The 25,254-nt window shown below is 37.5% G+C and overlaps 4 protein-coding genes across 7 annotated transcripts; 1 reads left to right on the top strand and 3 right to left on the bottom strand.

Moving 5' to 3' along the window:
- Positions 1–279: 279 nt before the first annotated feature.
- Positions 280–2,013, bottom strand: LOC131426330 (zinc finger protein 45-like). 3 transcript variants are annotated; one of them, XM_058588982.1, is made up of 3 exons: positions 1,880–2,013; positions 1,729–1,808; positions 280–1,675 (listed from the first exon to the last, which is right to left on the bottom strand). In XM_058588982.1, exon 3 carries the CDS (start codon positions 1,604–1,606, stop codon positions 404–406), a length of 1,203 nt encoding a protein of 400 aa, XP_058444965.1. In that variant the 5' UTR covers positions 1,607–1,675; positions 1,729–1,808; positions 1,880–2,013; the 3' UTR covers positions 280–403. The 3 variants fall into 3 exon arrangements, with proteins under 3 accessions (XP_058444965.1, XP_058444966.1, XP_058444964.1); XM_058588983.1 differs by having other exon boundaries at positions 1,729–1,824; positions 1,880–1,971; XM_058588981.1 differs by having other exon boundaries at positions 280–1,824; positions 1,880–1,971.
- Positions 2,014–4,159: 2,146 nt separating this feature from the next.
- LOC131426320 (zinc finger protein 11-like) lies at positions 4,160–6,975 on the bottom strand. The gene is made up of 3 exons (XM_058588961.1): positions 6,906–6,975; positions 4,458–6,825; positions 4,160–4,391 (listed from the first exon to the last, which is right to left on the bottom strand). Exon 2 carries the CDS (start codon positions 6,819–6,821, stop codon positions 4,575–4,577), a length of 2,247 nt encoding a protein of 748 aa, XP_058444944.1. The 5' UTR covers positions 6,822–6,825; positions 6,906–6,975; the 3' UTR covers positions 4,160–4,391; positions 4,458–4,574.
- Positions 6,976–11,405: 4,430 nt separating this feature from the next.
- On the bottom strand, positions 11,406–13,742 carry LOC131426322 (zinc finger protein 208-like). Its single transcript, XM_058588963.1, has 2 exons — positions 13,675–13,742; positions 11,406–13,609 (listed from the first exon to the last, which is right to left on the bottom strand). Exon 2 carries the CDS (start codon positions 13,603–13,605, stop codon positions 11,647–11,649), a length of 1,959 nt encoding a protein of 652 aa, XP_058444946.1. The 5' UTR covers positions 13,606–13,609; positions 13,675–13,742; the 3' UTR covers positions 11,406–11,646.
- A 9,360-nt stretch (positions 13,743–23,102) lies between these two features.
- Positions 23,103–24,923, top strand: LOC131426327 (zinc finger protein 501-like). 2 transcript variants are annotated; one of them, XM_058588975.1, is made up of 2 exons: positions 23,103–23,228; positions 23,291–24,923. In XM_058588975.1, the coding sequence occupies exon 2, from the start codon at positions 23,310–23,312 to the stop codon at positions 24,753–24,755; it is 1,446 nt and encodes a 481-aa protein (XP_058444958.1). In that variant the 5' UTR covers positions 23,103–23,228; positions 23,291–23,309; the 3' UTR covers positions 24,756–24,923. The 2 variants fall into 2 exon arrangements, with proteins under 2 accessions (XP_058444958.1, XP_058444957.1); XM_058588974.1 differs by having other exon boundaries at positions 23,307–24,923.
- Positions 24,924–25,254: the final 331 nt, after the last annotated feature.

A 25,254-nucleotide genomic window follows, 5' to 3' on the forward strand; every position in this document is an offset into this window, starting at 1 on the left:
GTAGGAACCGAACTTGGACTGTAGTTAAATGTCCATTGAGCTACAACCGTTAGGTGCAGAAGTGTGTTTAATGTAAAGATAGATGTTAATGGCAATCCTTCAGGCTAAAAAGCAAGGCTAATCGCCAAGGGACTAGGCTATTCCGAGGAACTTTACAGCAGACACCTCTGTGGTGTCGTCGTTCAAAGTGCAATGCAAGTAATGATAGAACAAAAAAAAATACAGTATATATTAAGTATTTTACTATTTATTTTAATTAGTTTTCGTGAAGTAATTATAACTTACATATTTCATAAACCTAGAAAACAAATTAACATATACTGGTTTCTTGACAATATTCACCAGTATAATTAAAAATTTGATTTGAGAACCCATGTTTTCACCACGGCTCTTTAAACCACTCTCACACGGTGCAACCGGATGACCTCTCGATGGTATGATTTTCTTTGTGCAATTTCAAGTCGAGTTCCCCAGAGCACTGCTGGCCACAAACGTCACATTCGTACGGACCATGAAGTGTGTGATTATCACTGTGCTTCTTTAGATAGTACTTAGAGGTAAAATCTTTTTCGCACACGGTACATTTATACATTTCACCAGTGTGAAGTCGTTCGTGGTAATCGAAGCTGGCACGATGGCGAAAGCCTTTGCCGCACAGTTCACAACTATACCGGTAGTCACTTTCGTGAATGGCCATATGTTTGAATAGGTCAGCGTTAGTGACAAATTTCTTTTCGCATACAGTGCACTGATGAGGTCGTTCTCCTGTATGGATGCGTTCGTGAACTTTCAATCGTGATCTGATCATGAATCCTTTGCCACACACATCACATCGGTGCCTGTAATCTTTGTTATGAATGTACATGTGTCCTTTCAGGGAACATTTAGTAGCGTAATCTTTCCCGCATACAGTGCATTTATAAGGCCGCTCGCCTGAGTGAATGTTCATGTGTTGAACAAGATAGGGTTCATTACGGAAACCTTTGAAACAAATGGAACATTTGAACGGTGCCTCCGTTGTATGCATACGCTCATGCCTCTTTAAGCCGGATGGTTCACTGAAACCTTTACCACATTCATCACACTTATACCGATAATCACCGGTATGAAGAGGCATGTGGTTGGTTAGACCATATTTAGTGTTGAAACTTTTCTCACATATATTGCATTTATGCGACAGTTCGTCACTGTGAAGGCGCATATGTACGGTTAAAGTGCCCTTGGTTAGAAATTGTTTGTTACACACGGTACATTGAAACCGTCGTTCATCTGTATGTTCATATTCGTGTTCTTTCAAGCGGTATCTGTACAAGAATCCTTTGCCACAAACTTCACATTTATACCTATAATCACCCTTGTGAATATACATATGGTGTGTTAGGTGAGATTTAGTGGAAAAATCTTTCCCGCATACGGTGCATTTGTAAGGCCGCTCACCAGTATGACTGTGTTCGTGATCTTTCAAGATTGAACTGGCCATGAATCCTTTGCCGCACACATCGCATTTATACTTGTAACCACTGGTGTGGATATGCATGTGGTAGTTCAGGTAATATTTAGTAGTAAAATCTTTTCCACATATGGTGCATTTATACGTCTCGTCCATTTTTTGAAAGAGCTTGTGTTGGGAATAATTTACTGCACTGTTCCTTTTCGTGGCCAATGGATCTAAACACTAGAATGTAGTTGTGATCAATTGTCAACAACAAAACTGATGTTCTGGTTTACTATTGCAAAGGAAAATGCTGCTGCTTCGTGCTTCTTACATTTAGTGCATCATCTCATTCATGTCAAGAGTTGCAATTTCTCTGAAAATACGAAAAGCTTTAGAGACATAAGCTGTTTTTTTTTGTCCAAAACTACGAAAGAAAAGGCTCACCTTCATCACGGTTATCATAGTCGTGTACTTTTTGTGATAAATCTAGTTTCTCTCGAGATATTTTGACATATATTTGTAAACATTAATGAAATTGAATAATGTCATTATTTTTTCTCTTCTTGTTCAGATGATTTACTCGGTGACAGTTAAATACCAAAGAGCCATGCAAAGATGACGGAGCTGCAATGATTAATCCCTCTACCGTTCTGACTCATAGATGGCACTGTGGGACAACTTGTCCTCTGCGGCAAACGAATCAAATACAAATAACCGACGAGCCCGGTACAGAGAGAGAGCCAACACGCTGTCTAAATGACAACAGCAGTGGGGCAACGCGGAGAAGGGAAGGTGGACGCTTCGATTAATTCCTAACCTGTCGGTTTGGACAACTCGAGTGCACGGCGAGGTAAACACAGACTAACAGACATGACAGTATGAGTAAATTCTTATCAAAATAATTTTTCGTGATTCACTAGTTCCACCTATATTGTACTGCGCGAACTATTTACTATCGGTACACCCCTTGTATTATGTGAAAGTTTTTTTACTAGTTGGTTTCCCCTCGTTTGTCAACACCGATCAGCTGCTTGCAGGGATGCCTGATTTCATCATAATATTTGAAAATGAATCATCACAATAAATTATTGGATTACGTTGATAATATACTTAACTTTTTCAGCGATCTTGGAAGGTAACCATTTATTTTTCTCAACGTTGCTCATCTAGATTATTTTTTATTGTGTTGGTAATTTTCATCCGAAATTAAGTGGCGGTAGACCAGAAGCAAGTGAATATTGTAACAAAACGGGTTTGATTTTGTACTGCGTTGGAGGATGAGAAGTAGCACAATTATGTATATAGTTTTGGCAATATGTATTAAATCTGTATCCTGCATGAAATTCGCATGGACGTAGACATATCAATACATTACAAGTAATTCTGTATGAATGGCAACTCTGTTGGTAAATGAAAAAAATAAACACAGTCTAGATGACAGAAAGGATATTTTTGATAGGGTAACGTGGCGCCATCATGACACAGGTGAGTACTGTCCCAAATAAAGGAATATTCGAAATGACCGTTAAAATGATTGACGAATCTAATTTGAGTGTCCTGTCTGTTAGTCTGTGAGGTAAACTTCCAACTGACGCAATTCCTGTCTGGACATGGCTGTTTTAAGCAATACAGGAAGGAAGACGGACGAAGCGTGCGGAATGCTGGTTTCGGGAGAGGTTTCTTCGCCGGGAAACTCTCCGTCGGGTAGGCTAGACCCACCACCGGGGGCTAGTTGAGTAGGCGCGTCGTAAACCGGTTTCGGAACGTCGGCTTCGAGTGAACTTCCAGCGTCGGGGAACTCTCTGTCGCGGTAGGCTAGATCCTTCGGCGGGGACTAGTCGAGTAGACGCCACAACACCGATTCGAGTCGTCGGGGCATCAGTGAACCGGACGCCATGCTCCAACCGGAATCGCAGAGCAGACCTCGGCACTCCTTCGAGTGTCCCGCGTGCCGTAAAAGGGGAAACTCTCAGTCGGTGCAGGCTAGATCCATCGTCGGGGATCAGTCGAGTAGTGTGTCGCGACGTAGCGGCATTGGGTCGTCGAGGCGTCAAAGGTGGATCGAGATGGATAAAGAGAGAAACTCAGGAGCTCATTTTCTCCCAAACGAAGAAGTGCATGAGCACAGCCTCCCCCGAAGTATTGAGCTTAGCTTAGTTTCAGGGGGGATCGAGGCAAGATGTTCAAGGTGTTTTAGTGGGTAAGGTTCATCCAGTCCCACTCGCTGGTTCACAAAAGCGGTAGCTTGACAACTACCGAGCGCGTGAGCTGGGAAAGTACATAAGGTATTTCGCCTTGTAAAAAAAACATACACACACAGAGAGAGAGAGAGAGAGAGATATATATATATATATATATATATATATATATATATATATATATATATATATATATATATATATATATATATATATATATATATATATATATATATATAGAGAGAGAGAGAGAGAGAGAGAGAGAGAGAGAGAGAGAGAGAGAGAGAGAGAGAGAGAGACATTTGCTCAGTTCGTCGAGCTGAGTCGACATTCGGCCCTCCGGGCCTCGGTTGAAAAATCGGTTTTTGCAGTGATTGTATAGCCTTTCTATATGCGAAAGGAAAAAAACAGTTACAGTTTAAAAACAACATATCAAATGAAATATGGCGGAAAGGCTGCCGACTTTCCCATACACGAAACAAATTTGTTTTCCTTCTCTAGTGAAGAGTTGAGCTGCAAATTGATTGATTGTTGTTCAATGCGTGCAGTAAATTTGTTCACTTATTTATTAAATGCATTGTCTTGATTAATTCACATCAGTCATGTCATAAAACTATAGATCGCAGTTTTTGCCCAAATGTGTGAGACGATGTACTGAAATGATGGGGGATATTCAACAGTGGCAAGTGCCCTCGAACATGATTGATTCGTACTATCCGAACACCATTGGATGTTATTCGTTATAGTGAGTGGAGTTCCTGTAACAAGTCAAACGTTAATAATATTGTGATCTCAAATCACACAGAAATTAAATAAAAACAAACCTTAATAAGTGATTCAAAACAACCATCAAATGTTTGTGTTTCCCTTCACTGCGTGACTGCGTTAGTGATCTTTCAGCAATATACCTTTTGTGAATCCTTTCCCAATCTTAGAGGCTTTTACTTCTCGTTCGTATGAAGGCTTTTGTGTTTTGCGAAGCCTGAACTATCATTCATGCCTTTACCACACACTTCACACTTGTACTTGTAATCACTTTCGTGAATAAACCTGTGTTTGGATAGGTATGTCTTAGTCGCAAAACCTTTCCCACATACAGTGCATTTGTACGGTCGCTCTCCTGTATGACAGCGTTTATGATCTTCCAGTAATTTCCTGGTCATACAACCTTTGCCACAAACGTCACACTTATGCTTGTAATCATCCGTGTGAGTAAGCATGTGTTTAGTTAGGTAAACCAGAATGGCGAAATCTTTCCCACATACGGTGCAACTGTAAGGCCGTTCAACTGTGTGACTATGTTCGTGATCTTGCAAAAGTGATTTGCAGGTGAATCCTTTGCCGCACACATCACACTTATGCTCGTAACCATCTACGTGAATTTTCATGTGTCTGCTGAGATTGCACTTATTGGAATAAGCTCTCTCGCATATGGTGCATTTGAATCCCTCGTTCGTATGAATGCGTTTGTGTCTCGCGAAGTAAACACCATCATTAAAGGGTTTGCCGCACACTTCGCACTTATATTTGAACTCACTTTGGTGAGTAGACATATGTTTCGTTAAGTAAACCTGAGTCGCGAAACTTTTTTCACAGACAGTGCATTTAAACGGTCGCTCTCCTGTATGACAGCGTTCATGATCCTTTAAGCGTTTTCTGGTCACACATCCTTTGCCACAAACGCCACACTTATGATTATAGTTATCCGTGTGAATAAGCATGTGTTTAGTTAGGTAAACCATAATGGCAAATTCTTTCTCACACAGGGTGCATTTGTACGGTCGCTCGCTTGTGTGAAGTCGCATGTGTAAAGAAAGTTTTCTCTCATCACCAAAGTCCTTTCCGCATTCAGTACATTTGTAAGGCTGTGCACCTACGTGACTATTTGCGTGCTCTTTCAAAAGTGATATGGAGATGAATCTTTTGTCGCATACATCACACTTATGCTCGTAACCATCCACATGAGTCTCGTTTGTATGAACGCGTTCGTGTCTCGCGAGGTTAGTGCCATCATGAAAGGCTTTGCCACACACTTCACACTTGAACCTATAATCTCTTTTGTGAATAACCCTGTGCCTGGATAGGTTAAACATAGTCGCGAATTTTTTTCCACATACAGTGCATTTGTACGGTAGCTCTCCTGTATGACAACGTTCATGATCTTGCAAGCGTTTTTCGGTCATAAATCCTTTGCCACAAGCGTCACACTTATGCTTATAATCATTCGTGTGAACAAGCATATGTCTGGTTAGGAAAGACTGAATGACGAAATCTTTTCCACATACGGCGCATCTGTAAGGCCGCTCGCTCGAGTGATGGCGCATGTGATGAGCTAGATTTAGTTTACCCTGAAAATCTTTTTCACATACAGTGCATTTGTAGGGCCGTTCACCTGTGTGACTATTTTCGTGGTCTTTCAAAAGTGATTTGAAGATGAATCGTTTGCCGCACAAATCACACTTATGCTTGTAACCATCCACGTGAATTTTCATGTGCCTGCTGAGATCATATTTGGTGGTATAATCTTTCTCGCATATGGTGCATTTAAACTTCTCGTTTGTATGCATGCGTTTGTGTCTCGTGAGGTAAGCATCGTCATGAAAGCTTTTGCCACACACTTCGCACTTATACTCGTACACACTTTGGTGAATAGACATGTGTTTATTTAGATAACGCTTGATGGCAAATTCTTTTCCGCATACATTGCATTTGTACGTATGCTGGCTTGTGTGAATGTGCATGTGTTGAACAAGCAACATTTTAGACGTGAATTTTTTTTCGCATACAGTGCAGTTGTACGGACGCTCACCAGTGTGAATATTTGTGTGGTCCTTTAATCGCTGATAACACTGGTATTCTTTGCCACACACATTACACATAAATTGTTGGTTTTCAGTGTGAACGATCATATGCTTTTTTATGGCTTCTTTCAATGAAAATTGTTCACCGCAAATTTCGCAACTATAAACCTGGTCCCCTTTAGGTGTTAAGACGTCCTCATGAAGACCATTTTTTTGTATGGATTTTTCATCACTTATCTGATATTCGAGATGAAGATCGTTTTTCTGTGTGAATTCGTCATCACAAATCTGATATTCGAGTTTTATTGGGGTTTCGATTGTTGGGACGGGATTGTTTTCTGGTTTTTCCTCCTTTAATATCCTATCACGATCAAGGTAAAATTCCATTTCACTAAAGATTTAAAAAAAATATACGGTTAAGATACAAAGATAAAGACTAGCAACTACGAAAGAATATGATAATCGACTCACCTTCGTGTGATTTTAGTCAAAATTTTAGAAACGTTCACTTTTTGCTGTAAACCGAATTGATGTTTTTCTGTACACTGAGTAAAAAACACTTAAGAGTTTCATGAGACTACACTGCTAAAAATCGAAACGTTGGATTGATGATTTCTAACCTACACTGAATAAAAATCAAAATTTTTTCTTAAATGTTTTCACGAGTATATGCACACAAAAACAATTATTGGGCCTATAAACACAGACTAACAGACAGGACACTCAAATTAGATTCTTTAACCATATAAACGGTCATTTCGAATATTCCTTTAGTTGGGACAGTACTCGCATATGTCATGATGGCGCCACGTTACCCTATCAAATACATCCTGTCTGTCATCTTGACTGTGTTTATTTTTTTCATTTACCAACCGAGTTGCCATTCATACAGAATTACCTGTACTGTATTGATTTGTATACCTCCATGCGAATTTCATGCAGGATACAGATTAATTACATATTGCCAAAACTATATACAGAATTGTGCCTACTTCTCATCCTACAACGCAATACAGAATCGAACCCGTTTTGTTACAATATTTACTTTCTTCTGGTCTGCCGTCACTTAATTTCGGGTGAAAACTACCAGCACAATCAAAAATAGTCTAGATGAACAACGTTGAGTAAAATAAATTTTTACCTTCCAACATCGCTAAAAAAGTTAAATATATTATCAACGTAATCCAATAATTTATTGTGACGATTCATTATCAAATATTATGATGAAATCTGGCAACCCTGCAAGCAGCTGATCGGTGTTGACAAACCAGGGGAAACCAACTAGTAAAAAAACTTTTACGTAACACAAGGGGTGTACCGATAGTAAATAGTTCGCGCAGTACAATATAGGTGGAACTAGTGCATCACTAAAAATGATTTTTATAAGAATTAACTCATACTGTCATGTCTGTTAGTCTGTGCTATAAATACTCGCTGTTCAAAACTGTATCGTAAATTTAACTACCCCTCAGTAACTCGAAACGTCATAATGAAAGCTTTGAAAATATATTTTAAACTGGCAACCCAGGTTGATAAAATGTTGTTTTTAGAATAACAGTTACGAGAACCATGGCTACTTGTTTGGTTCAATTGAAAAATATAAATAGAACAAAACGATCCAAGATGGGTTCTAAAATAAAAGCCTCTAAATAAAATAAATCAAAATGCGGTTCAAAAAAAACATAGAAACAATGGAAATTAAAACAAATGTTTTCAAATAAGCCATCAGAGTTCATGAAATTGAAAATTAACTAACTGTATCGAATTTGGTTGATGATTTGATAAAACGATTCGTGGATAAAAAAAAAAGACGAAATCGTATTGAAATGAAAATGGTTAAGATAAAATAAGGAAAATTTTGGTTCAAACCAAAAACTATCTAATTTCACTAAAATTGATTAATGGAGTAAATTTTCTGTAAAATAAAAAGTATTTTTTGATATAATGCGGTTTTTCTGTGGCCATCTGTTGTTATAATTTCTAGGAGACAAAAAAAAAGTAATAATCAGCCCTACAATCAGTAATGTTGCAGATTTCTCGGATTTTTACAAGTTGGTTCGAGTTATCATTAGATCATCTTCATAACCTGATTCGCTTGTCCAAGCGTACTTCCAATATTTATTTTTCGCACCTGTGCGAAACAGGACAGGAGGCTCTTAGATTTTTTAGTTTTTCCAGAATACTAGTACCGGGCCTGCTGTTTAATATTATGCATCTTTACGCGCGTTTTCATGTCTTCTTATAGCTTCCCAGCGTGTTACGAGTGTCGAGAGTCATACCTAAACTGGTTCATCCGTGTTTTAGCACTCGGTACTTGTGAAATCAGACATCCAGGAACAGGACGTATAGCAGGGCACCTAACCGATGATAGTTGCTGCATATATATAAAATATGATCAGCTTATGATTTTCTGAAAGCAGTAGAAATGGATAAAATAAACATTTCCATGCTGCATTTCGTGCATGGTAAGATCAATATTTACCTTATGGAATGAACACGTTCAGGTCAAGTAGCTGACTGTATTCTAGGACTATTATATCCATACTTAAGAACTTAAGAACATTTAAATTTTAGCTTCTCATGCGAAGCCTGGTATACGTCATAGTTGCACAAAAACATCGTACTTCGTGCAAAATCTTGGGCATTCAGATTTCCAGACCTACTCGAAATTTCAATTCTAAGTGCAGAATACAAATCTACAGATCCTGGAAGCAGAAGCGTGTATTATGAACCGGTTTTGTATCCTACAAAATTGGAGAGATTGTTGGTGCTTACAAATATTGTTACCAAGTTTCGGGTTTACTCATGATGAGATATCCTACTAGATGCAAGACTTTAACGAAAATAATGAAATATTATTATTAAACTTACCCAGAAGTAATCGATCGATACTAGAAATCAGAATAACTTTTTCAATTTGTTTATTTATATTACTAGGGCGCCTAGGTAACTAACTTGTAGTAGAGTGCCTATACCCAGTAAATCCGAACATCGGACGCATCGTGCACGAAAGCGTTTGATTGCGTTTCGAGCTTGCATAGTGTATCGGTAGAACAAAAGAGTGAAGATATACCAAAGCAGAGAGCGAATGTCTGATTACTCAGGTGATGAGATATATCGGGGTTGGATTTCCAACCTCGAACATAGGGTCAGAGTTTTTCTGGCCCTAAGAGGCGAATGACCTAAAGGTTAAAGCCTCTATGATCGAAACAACTATACCTAACCTATCGGGGAGACGTCGGCTCGAAAATGCCTTGTTTGATGTTCCCTCGCTCTGTTTCTCTAGCGATACATAATGTAAAAATAAAGCTTTCTTAGGTCGACGCGGTTGATGCAAATGGTGCAGAATTGTCCGATGACGGGCCGATGGAAGCGCTGCGATCGGCCCCATATCGTGCTCAATCGGTCCGATAATCGGGCCGATGATCGGACCGATACGGGTCGACAAATTTCATAGGGTAACCAGAGTGACGACATCTCATCCGTAATGTTGGCAACAATTCAAAACATTCCATTAGCTTTACATTGAATTGACAGGTCGTTTGTTCGTTTGGAACTGGTAGCTGTCATTCCAAACGAACAGCTGTCGCCACTCTGATTATAGTCACTCTAACTTGTAGGAACCAGAACAGTGTTGCCTGAGAAGATATTTTTACTGATTTACAAGGGGATATCCGATTTGTGGTAACTGGAGGTGAATCTCTCACAAACACTTTTTATTGTGATTTTCCTTCGGAGTGGCTGGTCGTGTCGTCGATTAGGCTCTCGAATAAAAAAGAGCTAGATTGTACTAATATAAAAATTAGGTTCAAAACTGACTCGATTTTCAGTTCAAGAACGTTGAAACTAGATTCGAAACTGGCTTCAAACAAACGGTTTGACAGCAGTTAGGGTGGAAACTGGGTGAGGTTTGGCATCAAGCGAAAACGACATTAAATTAAAATATTTTAAACTATTTTGTTTTTGTTTTTTGCTGTTAAGGTAGCGCTTCGCCGTGGTCACGGGAGTTCGCTGCCTATCCCGGGGTTTCACGCACTTTACCCAAAATTGTGAGAAAACGGTAAAGAAAACGGAAATTCCAAGAACATACGATTCTAGATAATTCATTTTTCTATCGATTCGTATATAAACTGTGCCTGATAAACGTTTTTGTCGAAAGATTTCGTGCGAGTTTTAAAAATAAATGAGTTTTTCCTTATTCTTTCGCACGCACACAATGTCAACGCATGCATTGGGGTGTGAAAAATGCCACATGCGGTAGACGCTAACAACATTTCTTTTGTTTTCGTTGTCCGTTCTCTCTGTGTAAACGTTGAATAAAGATGAGTAGAAAATGTAAGTAAGTGTTACTACTTTGTAAAATAATTTCTATTCATGTTTCAGTAGAACCAGAAATCAGTAATGATTTTCATCGCTACTAGCTTTGAAGCTTTGTTGAAAACGTAGCACATCCCTACATATGCGAGTTGTTTATAGCGAGAAATGAAAAAAAGAAAACAAAAGGTTTAACAAAACTCGCACGAAATCTCGCGAAAGAAAAGCTTTCTAACTAATATTTTTCGCCAAATGCATAGTAAAATCATTTACCTACAATCGTATGTTTTTGATTTTTCGTGAATCGGGTTAGTATTGGAGAAATTTGCAATTTAGAGTGAAATTTCGGCGACAAAGCAAGACGAAGCAGTGAGTTGTCTCGCTTCGACTTGACCACGGCGAAGCGCTACCTTATGCCCCGTTTACACTTCTGCTGACTGCCAGCATGCTGGTGTCAGTGTACTGCCCTCTGAGGAAAAAAACGTTCAACGGTGGTCCTTCGTTGGTCTAATACTTTGGATCATTGGACCACAGTTGAACGTTTTTTCCTAAGAGGGCAGTACACTGACACCAGCATGCTGGCAGCCAGCAGAAGTGTAAACGGGGCATTAAGTGCAGAGACTTCTCATTTGAATGAAAACAAATGATATTCACAAGATTAATTTATTACTACTATCGTTCCGCGATAAGTGGTGTGACTTTTTCGATTTCCACACAATTTCGAGTGGCCGAGAAAGTTATATTACTTCGAAAATGCAGCTTGCAGCTTCAAGTAATTATTTTCCTGTTATTTTTTTCATCGCGCACGATGCATTGGAAGGGTCGCTCACTATTTGTACCGTCACTGCCCTGCATGACTGTGATTACTTTTGAGAATCCTTTGCCACACCTATCACATTTATGTCGTATGGTTAAGCATGTGCTCATTTAGGTAATTCTTAGTAGTAAAATCTTTTCCACATACGGTGCATTTGTACGGTCGTTCGCTTGTGTGATGATGCATGTGTAAAGAAAGTTTTCTTTTCTGATGGAAGTCTTTTCCGCATACAGTGCATTTGTAAGGCCGTTCACCTGTGTGACTATGTTCGTGGTCTGTCAAAAGGGATTTGGAGATGAACCCTTTGCCGCACACATCACACTTATGCTCGTAATCATCCACATGAACTTTCATGTGTGTGCTGAGATAATACTTAGTGGAAAAATCTTTCTCGCATATGGTGCATTTAAACCTCTCGTTCGTATGAGTGCGTTTGTGTTTCATGAGGTTGGCACCGTAATTCCAGGCTTTGCCGCACACTTCGCACTTATATTTGTACTCACTTTGGTGAATAGCCATGTGTTTAGTTAGGTAACCATTAATGGCAAATTCTTTTCCACATACGGTGCATTTAAACGGTCGCTCTCCTGTATGAGCGCGTTTATGATCTCTCAAGAGTGCTCTGGTCATAAATCCTTTGCCACACACATCACACTCATGCCTATTATAATTCGTGTGAGTAAGCATGTGTTTAGTTAGGTAAGGCATAACGACAAAATCTTTTCCACATACGGTACATTTGAACGGTCGCTCGCTTGTGTGAAGTCGCATGTGCGAAAAAAGTTTTCTTTCAACACAAAAGTCCTTTCCGCATTCAGTGCATTTGTAAGGCCGTTCACCTGGGTGACTGTGTTCGTGTTCTTTCAAAAGTGATACGGAGATGAATCCTTTGCCGCACACCTCACACTTATGCTCGTACCCATCCACATGAGTATAGTTTGTATGAACGCATTCGTGTTTCGCGAGGTTAACACCATCATTAAAGGCTTTGCCACACACTTCACACTTGTAGTTATAATCTCTTTCGTGAATAAACTTGTGTCTGGATAGGTGAAATTTAGTCGCGAAATCTTTTCCGCATACAGTGCATTTGTACGGTCGCTCTCCTGTATGACAGCGTTCATGATCTTTCAAGACTTTTTTGGTCAGAAATCCTTTGCCACAAATGTCACACATATGCTTATAATCATTCGTGTGAATGAGCATGTGTCTGGATAGTAAAGATTGAACGACGAAATCTTCTCCACATACGGTGCATTTGTACGGTCGCACGCTTGCGTGTTGGCGCATGTGATGAGCTAGATTTAGTTTACCCTGAAAATCTTTCCCACAGACGCTACATTTGTAGGGCCGTTCACCTGTGTGACTATTTTCGTGATCTTTCAAAAGTGATTTGTAGGTGAATCCTTTGCCACACACATCACACTTATGCTTGTAGCCGTTCACATGAATTTTCATATGTCTGCTGAGATAGTACTTATTGGTATAATCTTTCTCGCATATGCTGCATTTAGACTTCTCGTTCGTATGAATGCGTTGGTGTCTCGCGAGGTCAACACTATCATGAAAGGTTTTACCACATGCTTCGCACTTATATTTGTACACATTTGGGTGAATAGACATGTGTTTAGTTAGGTAACGCTTAATGGCAAATTCTTTTCCGCATACAATGCACTTGTACGGACGCTCACCAGTGTGAATATTTGTGTGGTCCTTCAATCGATGATAATACTGAAATTCTTTGCCACACACATTACACTTATATTGTTTTTCTTCAGTATGAACGATCATATGCTGGTTCAGGGCATACTGCAATGAAAATTGTTCTCCGCAAATTTCGCAACTATAAACCTGTTCCTCTTTAGGTGTTAAGACGTCCTTATGAAGATCACTTTTATGTGTGGATTCCTCATCACAAATCTGATATTCGAGTTTTATTGGGGATTCGATTGTTGATGCGGGCGATGGGAAAAATGCTTCAGGGCTGTTTTCTGCTTCTTCCTCTTTTAGTAGCCCATCTCGTTCAAGACAAAATTCCATTTTACTAAAACAAAATACAAATAATATGGTTAAGATACATAAACTAGAAAGATCAAGATTAGCACTCACCTTCATGTGATTTTAGTCAAATTTTTAGGAGAGTTCGCTTTTCATTGTCAATCGAGTTGATGTTTTTCTTTTGTACACTGAGGAAAAAGCATTTAAGATAAAACCGTGCACCACACTGATAAAAATCGACACGCTAGACTGATGTGTTTTTCACCTATGTCGTTTTCGCTTGATGCCTTGCTCAGTTTCCACCCTAACTGCTGTCAAACCGTTTCTTGTACTGAAAATCGAGTAAGTTTTGAACCTGATTTTCTTTGTTTTGCTCAAACCCTCGTTGCTTAATGTTTGTTTAATAAAACTACCCTGGGTCAGTTTCAAATAAGACAAGACCTGACAACTGGCTTCTTATTCTTCCTTCCGAATCATCCTTCTCGTCATTTTCGCCCTGTGGAATAGTCCAATCCACGTGCGAATGTGTTGGTGTGGCTATTCTCAGCAGTCGAAAGGTTAATGCTAGTGTGAGTATGTCGAAAGAACCCAGTGAATTTTGTCGAGCCGCATCGTGCCAATTATTGAAGCCATATATGCAATAAAAAACACTGCAATGCCAAGATAACAGTTGAGAAAGACATAAAATCGTTCATGAAACTCTATATCACGTAATGGAACTGTCTTCTACTTGGTTCATTAGTTCATATTCTATATGCATTTTTCGCAGTGTATGATTATGAGTCAAAAATGTTTTACCTCAGTGTAAAATTGAACCCACAACAAACTTTGACTTCGGCTCGCACACATTCTAATTTCGTATATGAATAGATCTGCACACTCTGCATCGGTGTGAGTAACTGAGACGTCAAATTGCTCAATAAATACCAACGTATCGGCTGCAGCAGCCCTAATTTTTCCATACACTCAAGCAAATTGAGTACTAAAAATCATAAGGCAAATCTTATGATGCATCAAAAATCACCAAAATCATAATTTCATAAGATTAATATGAACAATATACCTCTGCAACATACATCTCATCTATCACTATAATAGTTTTCATACGAACAACATATGAACTCCACAATATATGAGAGAAGTAATGTTTGTTATAGAAATTTCGCACAATATTCCTAAAAAGTTCGTATGAATTTCATAAGGCGTTTTATTGGAATTCCAATTTTCGTGATTTCATAAGGCGGCCTTATGATTCGCTTACGATATTCTTGTGGCTAAAAACCATACGAAATCATTATGAAATTCCATATATTTTTTGCCTGAGTGTAGAAATCTATATCTTAGCTAGTATAGGCAGTAGACCAGTTGAGTTATTGCAATGCCCACGGCTGGCTATTTCAACATATTGCATCAGCCAGAAAAAACTGTATCACCGATCGAATTAATTGATTATGTACATAAGCGACGCGATCGCAGTGAATTCACGTAGGTAGTTATAGGTGGTAGTTAGTCTACCAGACATATATATATATATATATATATATATATATATATATATATATATATATATATATATATATATATATATATATATATATATATATATATATATATATATATATATATATATATATATATATATATATATATATATATATATATATATATATATATATATATATATATATATATAAATATGGGTTTTTGTTAGTTACATAGATTGGAGTATAAAAGGGTCGGTTTTTGGTTTAAACAAGGCTTTTTCCTTAATTCTACTGTAAGAGTAATGCTCCTTGGGCGACCGGGTAACACCGTAATCAAACTTGGACACCATTACTCGGGCCAAAAGCAGTAGTTAAGAAAAGAATAGTTCAAAGTGTTCATAAGAGTTAGGTCAGGCATAAAATTATGTGCTGTAGGAAAGTTAGGGCATTAAAGTGGAAAAGTTATTAGAAGAAATAAAAGAAAGAAAAAAAAAGGAATTTAAAGTGCGGTCTATAAGTGCTTTAAAAGAACTACCCCTCTCGCCGCTCGGGCAACGCACGGCTACAGTGTAGCCATATTTACAGATTTTTTAATAACTATGCTAGGAAAAAATATATTTTATTTAAATTTTTAGACTTTAGGTTTTTGATTTGAAATAAACATGAAAAATGTTTTGGTGAATGCATTTCTTTATTATATATTAATGCTTAAAAACAATTAATTGAGCTTTGATGATAAAACACGAAATATCTCATGTTGAACGCAAAATCGAATCCATTGTTGACGTATTACCGGATCTTTTGGAAACCGGAAAAAGTCAGGTTTGGATAGAAATGCTTAATGCGACCAAGGTGGAACAGAACAGTTCATTCTTCTCGTAAAACTAAACACACTTTCGAGTTTACACTAATTTAACAAATCTTTTTTGGTTACACTTTAATTCACTAAAAATAAAAACGGCTTGATGCCTATTTTAATTACACAGTCCTGCCACTATAAACATTTATTACCAATGAGATTGAAAAAAAAGTGAAACATTCTCCGAAAATTTTCATTCTCATTGGTGAGCTAAAATTATACATTTTAATAAATTTGTTTTCTGATTTTCTTTATACTTGGCATCATTGCTCGCGTACCCTGCAAAAGTTTTTTCTTTTCACAATGAGCAGGTAGCAACATCAAAATCAGCCAATCATAAACTGGTCCATTTTGGAACAAAACCACCCTCCCAGATGTCAGGTCTTGTCTTAGAGTTTCAGTTGTTATAGTAATATATTAAATTTGAATAAATCAAAACTACTTTCACATAATTTTTATAATTATTGAAAAAAACAGTGGTTCCCAACCACATGTTGGAAATAGCTGCTCTGTGATAAATGATTTTTTTTTAATATTATTTTTAATATTAATATATTTTCTAACGTGGAAAAACATACTAATAAATTTACATGCGAATACAAATATGTAACGAAAACCGCGAAAATATTACCGCAGATACGGGACTCGAATCTGTAGCTAACTCCTAACCGGGGATATTGTTAGACAAAAACATAATCTATAATCAGTGTCGACGCAACGTACAAAGGAAAAAATAGACTTGTAAGCAGCGTTGCCAGGTTGCCAGATTTATCTGGCAAATGTCAGATTTTAGTCGCTTCGCCAGACACTCAAACTAGCCAGATCTTTTGCCAGATTTTCCAAATTTTCCCAGATTTACCAACTTTTCCTAGATTTTCTCATATCTCGCTAGATCTTTACGGTTATGGCCTCTATACGATAGGTGGGAGACCTTTTTTTTGCTCACTGATAATGATTCCCTGCAAAAAATTTCCTTGTTTATGGTAGACTCAGACAAATGCAGATAAATTTTCGAGTTTCGACAGATTTTTGAAAAAAATATCCTGACAACTCTGCTTGTAAGGCAGTACCCGCTTGTGAGGAATTCTGCTGTCAAAATTGTCCAGGCGAAATTGCGTCATTATCTCGCAGTACGTGTCTTGTTTATTTCCATACTCTTTCTTTTTTTTTTTTATTCGATATTCGTCAATCCCGCATGTACGTACAAAAAAAAACTAATCTTGAGACGAGGTAAATGAGATTGAAATACGGGTATGTTTGGTAGTGAGAAAGCAATGTTATTGGCAATAACATTTTCCATGATTAGTATATATGAAGGGAAATAATTTATTGCCTTTCATATGTATCTTTTATTGAAAAAATAAAACTAAGACGCTTAAAATGTAGAACCGATTCAAAACGGTTCTGCCAATCTTGTATGGCAAGAATCCGACAGAAAAGAACTGTTGATAACCGCTAGGCGAAATTCTCTGCCGGAAAGGGTTGTTGCATTGTTGCCAGATTTTTGTCGGAACTCTGGCAGAATTCTGGCAAAAATGACTGGCAGACATAGCCAGCCGTTCGGGGGAAATCTGCCCGCCGCGTACAGGTGGGTATGTGTGCTCCGTTAAATTTGTCTCCATACAATGGCGTACCGAGGAAATTTGGCACCCGGGGCAAAATAAGATTTGCAATTTCCATCGTTGGTTTAGTGAGCAAAAAAACCCATGAATTTAGTCATTTCGTTCCCATACCCCCCATTTTTACTCCGTTTTCCACAATATTTACTTCTATATATTTTTTTTTTCATGCTCTTCCGTAACATCACCATCATCGCCCACGGAAGCTGCTTCAGTCGATGACCAACATGCGGGCCAGCCCGCCAGGTCTTCGGGGCTTGGGCGTGTTTTCCGCGGACTCATAGATACGTACCAACGTCACCTGGAGGACTCACGGATTATACTCAATCCACCGGCCACTGCTGATCGCCAGCTGAAGGCTGGATTTGCCAAATGGACCATTGCAACCTCAATACGACATCACCTAATGATACTATCCTAGTTTTAAGTTAGTCGTTGAATAAAATTATAAATTGCCCATGGCATCATATAGCTTAAGCAGTGTGCCTAAAATATTATGTTATTGAATAAAAAAACACAATTACACTGAATATAATATAAAGCAGACATTTTTAGTTAAGCTTACCATTCCTGAAAATTTCCTGTAACAAACTTTCGTTTAAAATCTTCTAACAAGGGATATGGCATGTCCAAGTCGGATAGCAGAATATCAGCCATTTTGATTTCGATTTTTTGACGTGAATACGACTTACTTTACTATGGGGTGCCTTTTCAAAATTTACCCTCTGAGAGAGTGATAAGTTTTTGATCGTGAATATCTCTTGTTGTATCTAACGAATCAACATAATTTTTGCTACACGCCATCGGAAATATGATCACAATTTTATGATAAAACTATCAGTTGTGTGACATAATCTCAAATAATTCAAAATTAGCTTTTCTAAAATCAGTAATCTCAAATAATTCAAAATCAAACTTTTCTGAAATGTTTGGAATAAACGAGTATCAAAGGAGATAATCCATAAGGCGCGTTTGCCTTGCTCGTATTTTTAAAGCTCATAGCTCAGTGATCTGTGAAAATATTTATATAATCTAACTACCAATAGAATCGAAATTTTTCAACTTAAACGTGTATAGCAAAAGCATTGAAGTATTTCAACAGGGGGACGGGTATAGCGTAATGGGTAAGTCGATGCCTTTCACGCAGCCCGCCTGGGTTCGATTCCCAACCCCGCACATAGGGTCAGAAAGTTTTTCTGGCCCGAAGAGGCGAATGACATTAATGTTAAAACCTCTATAATTGAAACAAAAAAAAAGTATTTCAACAGTACACTATTGAAAAACCTATCTCATTTGACCCATGTCAACACCAGCCAATCAGAACGCGTTCTGAGGAAGAGAACAAAATATCAGCTGCTGAACAACAAATCGTTCGAGAAAAATGTTCCGAAAAGTGGTGTATATCGCAGTGAGTTCCTAAATTTGGTCCTTCTGAATGCTAGAAACGAATCCCTACAGTATATTGATAGTTTCTTTCAATAAATTATGCAAATCCGAAATGAAATAATCGACATTAAAATTTTGTATGCGGCTATTTTTATAGCCGTTAGGACCGCCCATTAGTGAAAAAGCTACAAACGAAATCAGGTAAAAACAAACCTCTCAACAAAAATTGGATTAGTTTGGATTCTATCGCCACTGCGAGCAGATGTATTTTGTGTCGTTTGCAAAGCTAGTTTCGCTTCCGACAAGAGCGATTACGTCACAGCTGCCAGTCATTTACATTGGTGAAAAAACAATGGTGGAGAGCATTACACAAAATCAGCCGTTCTAATGGCTCTAAAAGTTTCTAAAGAACTATTAGGATTTCTTGCTCGCAAATCGAAAGTAAATATCCTCAATTTAGTGCAAATCTAGAACTGTTTGATTTGATTTTAGCACTTTTCGCTGTGTGAAATTCACAGTAATCTAGATCAAGTGAAGCCTTCTTTGTTTTTGTGTAAAATGTGGCAAAGGGGAAAGCTTGCATAATTCATACAATTGATCAACTAATTGATATTCGGAAGTGTTAAGGAACATGTCAGTTGTTTTCGTATTCACGACATCCAGTTATGTCTCTGACATTACCCATCCGCCTTTTTTCATACAGGAAATTCGCTCCCAGTATGCGTTTCAGCACATAAAGATTATGGGCAAATCATTTAACTTGTATGCGGGGTTCTCATTTGTTGTATAATAGAATCACATAATGTGATATGAATCATGTGAAACTGAATTTCTCACGAATAGTTGTAACAAATACAAATTATAATACGGAGTACTCCGACAATTTTTCAAGGACACATTTTGCATCGTGCGGTACATTGTCATGATACACTGTCAGAGTGACAATGTACTTTAACGAATTTCTTATAAAACTAGCAACACTGAAGGGTAAGAACAAGTTCACTATAGTTACTGTTTATTATAGTGAAAAATATGTAAACACAAGCGAAGTCAGAATAACTATAATCTTAACCGAGGTATTGTAAAACTGGAGAGATGAAGCAGCCAAATGCTCTACAAACAAGTTAATTCAATGATCAGCAAAACGAACAGAGTGTTTGTTGATCTAGAGATGAAGGAACAGGAACTGATGTAACACGTGAGCGCCGTCAGAAAACGTACTACTGATGATGATGGGCCAACAGGCGTTGTTAGCGAGGAATTGGTACGAATCGATGAACTGATGTCGGTTATAAGAAAAGTAAGGTTTAAAAAAAACATTTTAAATTATGATAAACAATCTCGTATGTTTTTCAGCAGATTCTAGATGATTCCCGGTTAGACCAAATTTCAAAAATCCTTCGTCAAAATTGACAACGATCACGATGGCATATCAAAGTGGAAGATGTTTGTAACTGATTTGAGTGTTTCCTCTGGCGATGGTCAAACAAGTAAAAGAAACGGTACGAAGGTCGGTTCATTAATAAGTCAGTATATTTATTATAGTGAGGTTACAGAATAAAAATACATTCCATCAACTGCATCATTACCATTTATTTACAATGCTAACCGAAAGCTTTCCTCAGCTAATTTCTAATGCTTACAGCAAGTAATAAAACAAAGATAAGTACATTGAAATATTATTTAAATTAGTCGTGTATATATATATATTTATATATATATATATATATATATATATATATATATATATATATATATATATATATATATATATATATATATATATATATATATATATATATATATATATATATATATATATATATATATATATATATATATATATATATATATATATATATATATATATGGTGTACATGTGTGTGTGGCTTATGAGCTTATATATTTGCAGACGGAGTTGAGTTTTATTTACTGAAATCCTGTTCCTGCAGTTTGATATGTTGTTAAGCATCGTCCTTATGATGGAATTTGAACTAGTCGATGAAAATACGAAGAGCCCACTTCTCTAATAGAACACCATCTATAAATTCTGTATACTGAAATACATAGTACTAAGTTTAAGTAAAATAGAAATATGAGTATCATTACCATTTCGAAAGCTTCGCTTGTTGCAGTTTAATACAGCAACGATAAACATAAACAAACAAGTTTGTTTTGCACCGTAGCAACTAGCATAAAGCGTTGCCAGAAACGATCTCCTTTCACAGTTTCACACTATCGCAACGAAAGGGAGATATTTGCTAGGCTTACTTGTTCATGCTGTGAACCAAACATTGGCGATTCGTTTATATGGGACTTAGGGGTATTATTATTTGTATTTGGTTGTAACATACGACTGGTTCCTCAGAAACGAGTTATTAATAATAACGTGGTGAGCGACACTCCAGCGTTTTATGATGGAAAACTACTAGACGAAAAAAACCTTCATTTGTCCACTTTCCGATTGGTATACTTTATGTTTCGTCTCGTCAGTAAATAACAGTTTATGCTGAACTGTTATGTTACCAAGCCTGTTCAATACTGTTATGTAATGTTAGACTACACTAAAAAAGTGTTGTGCAATTAGCAGAAACTTTATGTCTGTCTAGCGGTTTATGTTGAACTGCTTGGTAACATAACAGTTCAACATAAACTGTTATGTACTGACAAAAATGGTTAAACCCTAAATGACACTTTCCGATGCCGTGTTCGGTTTCTCCTTTCCTCGTTTGATTCCTGTGTAACCGGAGAACAAAATGTGTCAGGTGCAACATAGCTCAGACGGAGGGGTTTAATTTTTCGAGTTTGATATAGCAATTATTATTACTTGAAATTACAAAACAAAATTATTAATTTTTGTGCGTTCCTTGAAAAATTAGATGAAATGGAAAATGACGTGACGACTGACTTCCCTCCGCAGAATGTGAACATTTAGCCGACGACACGACCTGCCACTCGTCTATCAAAACTGTATCGTAAATTTAACTACCCCTCAGTAACTGGAAATGTCAAATCGGAAACGCTAGTGAATTTTTTTAAACTGGCAGCACTAGTTGATATATTTATTTATTTTGAATAACAGTCACCATATCCTTGGTTACTGCATATCGAAGGCAAGATGAATGTAAACAAAATAAATTTCAGATCGGTTATTATATTACGGAACATTTCAATGGATTTACCTGCCTCGAGCGTAATGTAAAAATTGAAGAGTATGAGTTATGTCTTTTATAAAGCCAAGTTCAAAATTCAGGTCTTGACTTGAAACCGTTGTGTGAGAAGGAAGACATGGAAATGACCGACAACGAGCTAGTGCTCTGCGGTACCTGCATAACATATGGTAAAATGATTTCATTGTGGAATTTCACTAGTAATCCTCGAATAGTGGCCAACAAGGTGAAATACTGTTTCTACTGCTGCGCAATCAACCGACACAAAACAATTTTGACACCGGCATATTACACCGAATCCTACTGCCCAGAAAAGCTAGCAGTTGAAGTGTACGGATGAATCGCTGGAAGCAGATCATTGTCCTCGTTCGTTGGTTTGATCCATAGTTTCGATTAAATTCCGAAAATCGAGTTCATTTAAATGCATTTCTGCTTAATTTGGACGCAGTTGGACACTAATAGAACTATTCCACCGCTTTCAAAACATGCTTATTTGTTTTGGGGTTCCTTGGTAACTAGTCCATAGCAACTTAAACAGTGTTGCTCGAGAAGATTATTTTTATCATTTACAAGGGGTCGCTAGATTTGTGGTAACTGGCGGTGAATCGTTAGCGAACAGTTTTAATGTGATTTTTCTTCGGAGTGCCTGGTCGTGTCGTCGATTTAGCTTTCGTGCAAAACGCGAAGAAAAAAAATATATGTACTTTTCGCTCAAACCGGTTACATTGTAACCAAAAACCCCTGAATTTTATAAAAAAAGAGAGAGCCGTTTTTTGTTTTAAAAAATCATCAAAATGATTGAATAATTGATCTATCCCGTTTTTTGTTTTAAAAAATCATCAAAATGATTGAATAATTGATCTATCCTATTATTATTATATTGGGGTTTATAGAAATTTGGCATGACGTAATTTATTAATGGCGCCTTGTTGAACACAACTCGAAAATGAGTGCCACGAGCCACTCAATTTCATAAAAAGTGCACGAAGTCAAAATTGGACCCCTTCCCCAATCACTAATTTCAATATGTATTAATGGCAACTCTGCCCACAAGAAAACATCAACAAATACGATCACCGCGGTCCGTGATAGACATAGAAGTGAAAACAAACAAATTTGGTACATTTTTAGTAGAAATTAAACGATGGTAAGTCAAGTATGTTATAGCGCAGTTGCAGTTGTTGGTAGCCGTATGTCCAACTCATGAAGATTTCCGTATTTTCAGATAATGGAATCTTCCAACGCACGTGAAGGTATACCAAAGAAGGAGGGAGCACCAAACAGCCCATTAGAACTTTTCTCTCCATCCAGCTTAGATCCAAATCAATACGAATGTCAGTTTTGTGACAAAGAGTTTCCGCGGAAGTGTGATTACCACCAACACGCCTTAGCATCTGAAGACAAACGGCCTTTTGAATGTGACATTTGTGGAAAAAGATTCTCACTAGCAAACGCTATGATCAAGCATACGATCGTTCACACTGATAAACCATACAAATGCGACGTGTGCTACAAAGAGTTTCGGTCTAGTCAGCGGTTTACGGACCACAAAAACATTCACATCGGCGAGCGGCCGTACAAGTGCACTTTATGCGAAAAAGAATTTGCTGCCAAGTCTTACCTATCAAGACACATGTCAGCACACGACAAAGATTACAGGTACAAGTGCGAAGTGTGTGGCAAAAGTTTTTATCATAGCGCAAGCCTCTCGAAACACAAACATATCCATATGAATGAAAAGTTCACATGCGTCATATGCAAAAAAGATTTTACCACTAAATATTACCTAGATCACCACATGTACAGTCATACTGGAGACAAACCGTACAAATGTAATGTATGTGGCAAAGAACTAATGTCTAGTCAACGATTGATGGATCACAAAAACGTTCATACGGGTGAGCGACCGTATAAATGCACCTTATGCGAAAAAGATTTTTCGTCCAAAATTATGCTTGCTCAACACATGCTTCTTCACACTGGCGAACGACCGCATAGTTGCACTGTATGCGGAAAAGATTTTGTTATTAAATCTTATCTAACCAGACACATGTCTATTCACGTAAATGATTACAAGCATAAGTGCGACGTCTGTGGTGAAGGCTTCAATCATAGTACTAGCCTCTCGAAACACAAACGCATTCATACGAACGAGAAATATAAATGCACTGTATGCGAAAAAGAGTTTACCACTAAGTACTACCTAAGTAAACATATGCTTAGTCACACGAATGATTACGATCATAAGTGTGCGGTGTGTGCCAAAGGATTCAGAAACAAATCACTCTTGAAAGACCATGAACACAGTCATACGGGTGAACGACCGTACAAATGTACCGTATGCGAAAAAGATTTTTCCACCAAATATTACCTAAGAAAACACTTGCATAGTCACACAGATGATTACAAGCATAAGTGCAATGTGTGCGACAAAGAATTCATTAACAGATCACTGTTGAAAAATCACGAACATAGTCACACAGGTGAGCGACCTTACAAATGCACGGTATGCAGCAAAGATTTTTTCGCTAAAACAAACCTTGCTCTACACATGCGCCTTCACACTGGTGAGCGACCCTACAAATGCACTGTATGCGGAAAAGATTTTCCCATTAAACCTTACCTATCCAAACACATGTTTATACATGAAAGGGAATACAAAACACATGTGTAAAGCTAAGCATTCATAAACATATCACTCTTGAAAAATCAAAAACTCAATCATACAGGCGAGTGGCTTTACAAACGTACAATCCAGATTTTCTAGTTTGTTATATACTATTTCATCATAGCTCATGTAGCTGTCATATAATTGTAACATTTGTATATAAAGCAAAAAATAGCACAGGAAATTGTCTATTTCAATCTGCATATTTTGCGTATCTCCATGTCATTTCCTTTACATTCCGAAAATTTTTCGCAATCATAATCACGGTCAAAATAGCAAAAGTTTACTTATATGGTTCAAAGTTCTAGAGAGTATGGCAAGGGCACAGGCCCTTGCTTGGGGTAGTTTAAGCTAATGATGTGTAAAATGGGCAACAAAAATTAAGAATAGTTTGAGATGTTTTTTTTGTTATATTATTAGTAATAGTCTGCAGCGATAACAGTTCATTTTCAATCTGCAACCATGAGAGCGCAATATTTGATTATGCTTAACGTCACGTAACATA

This window comes from Malaya genurostris, chromosome 1 (genome assembly GCF_030247185.1).
Source record: "Malaya genurostris strain Urasoe2022 chromosome 1, Malgen_1.1, whole genome shotgun sequence".
NCBI lineage: Eukaryota > Metazoa > Arthropoda > Insecta > Diptera > Culicidae > Malaya > Malaya genurostris.

Excerpts from the sequence above, each read along its gene's own strand:
- LOC131426330 (XM_058588982.1), bottom strand. The coding sequence starts at position 1,606 with ATGGACGAGACGTATAAATGCACCATATGTGGAAAAGATTTTACTACT.
- LOC131426320 (XM_058588961.1), bottom strand. The coding sequence starts at position 6,821 with ATGGAATTTTACCTTGATCGTGATAGGATATTAAAGGAGGAAAAACCA.
- LOC131426322 (XM_058588963.1), bottom strand. The coding sequence starts at position 13,605 with ATGGAATTTTGTCTTGAACGAGATGGGCTACTAAAAGAGGAAGAAGCA.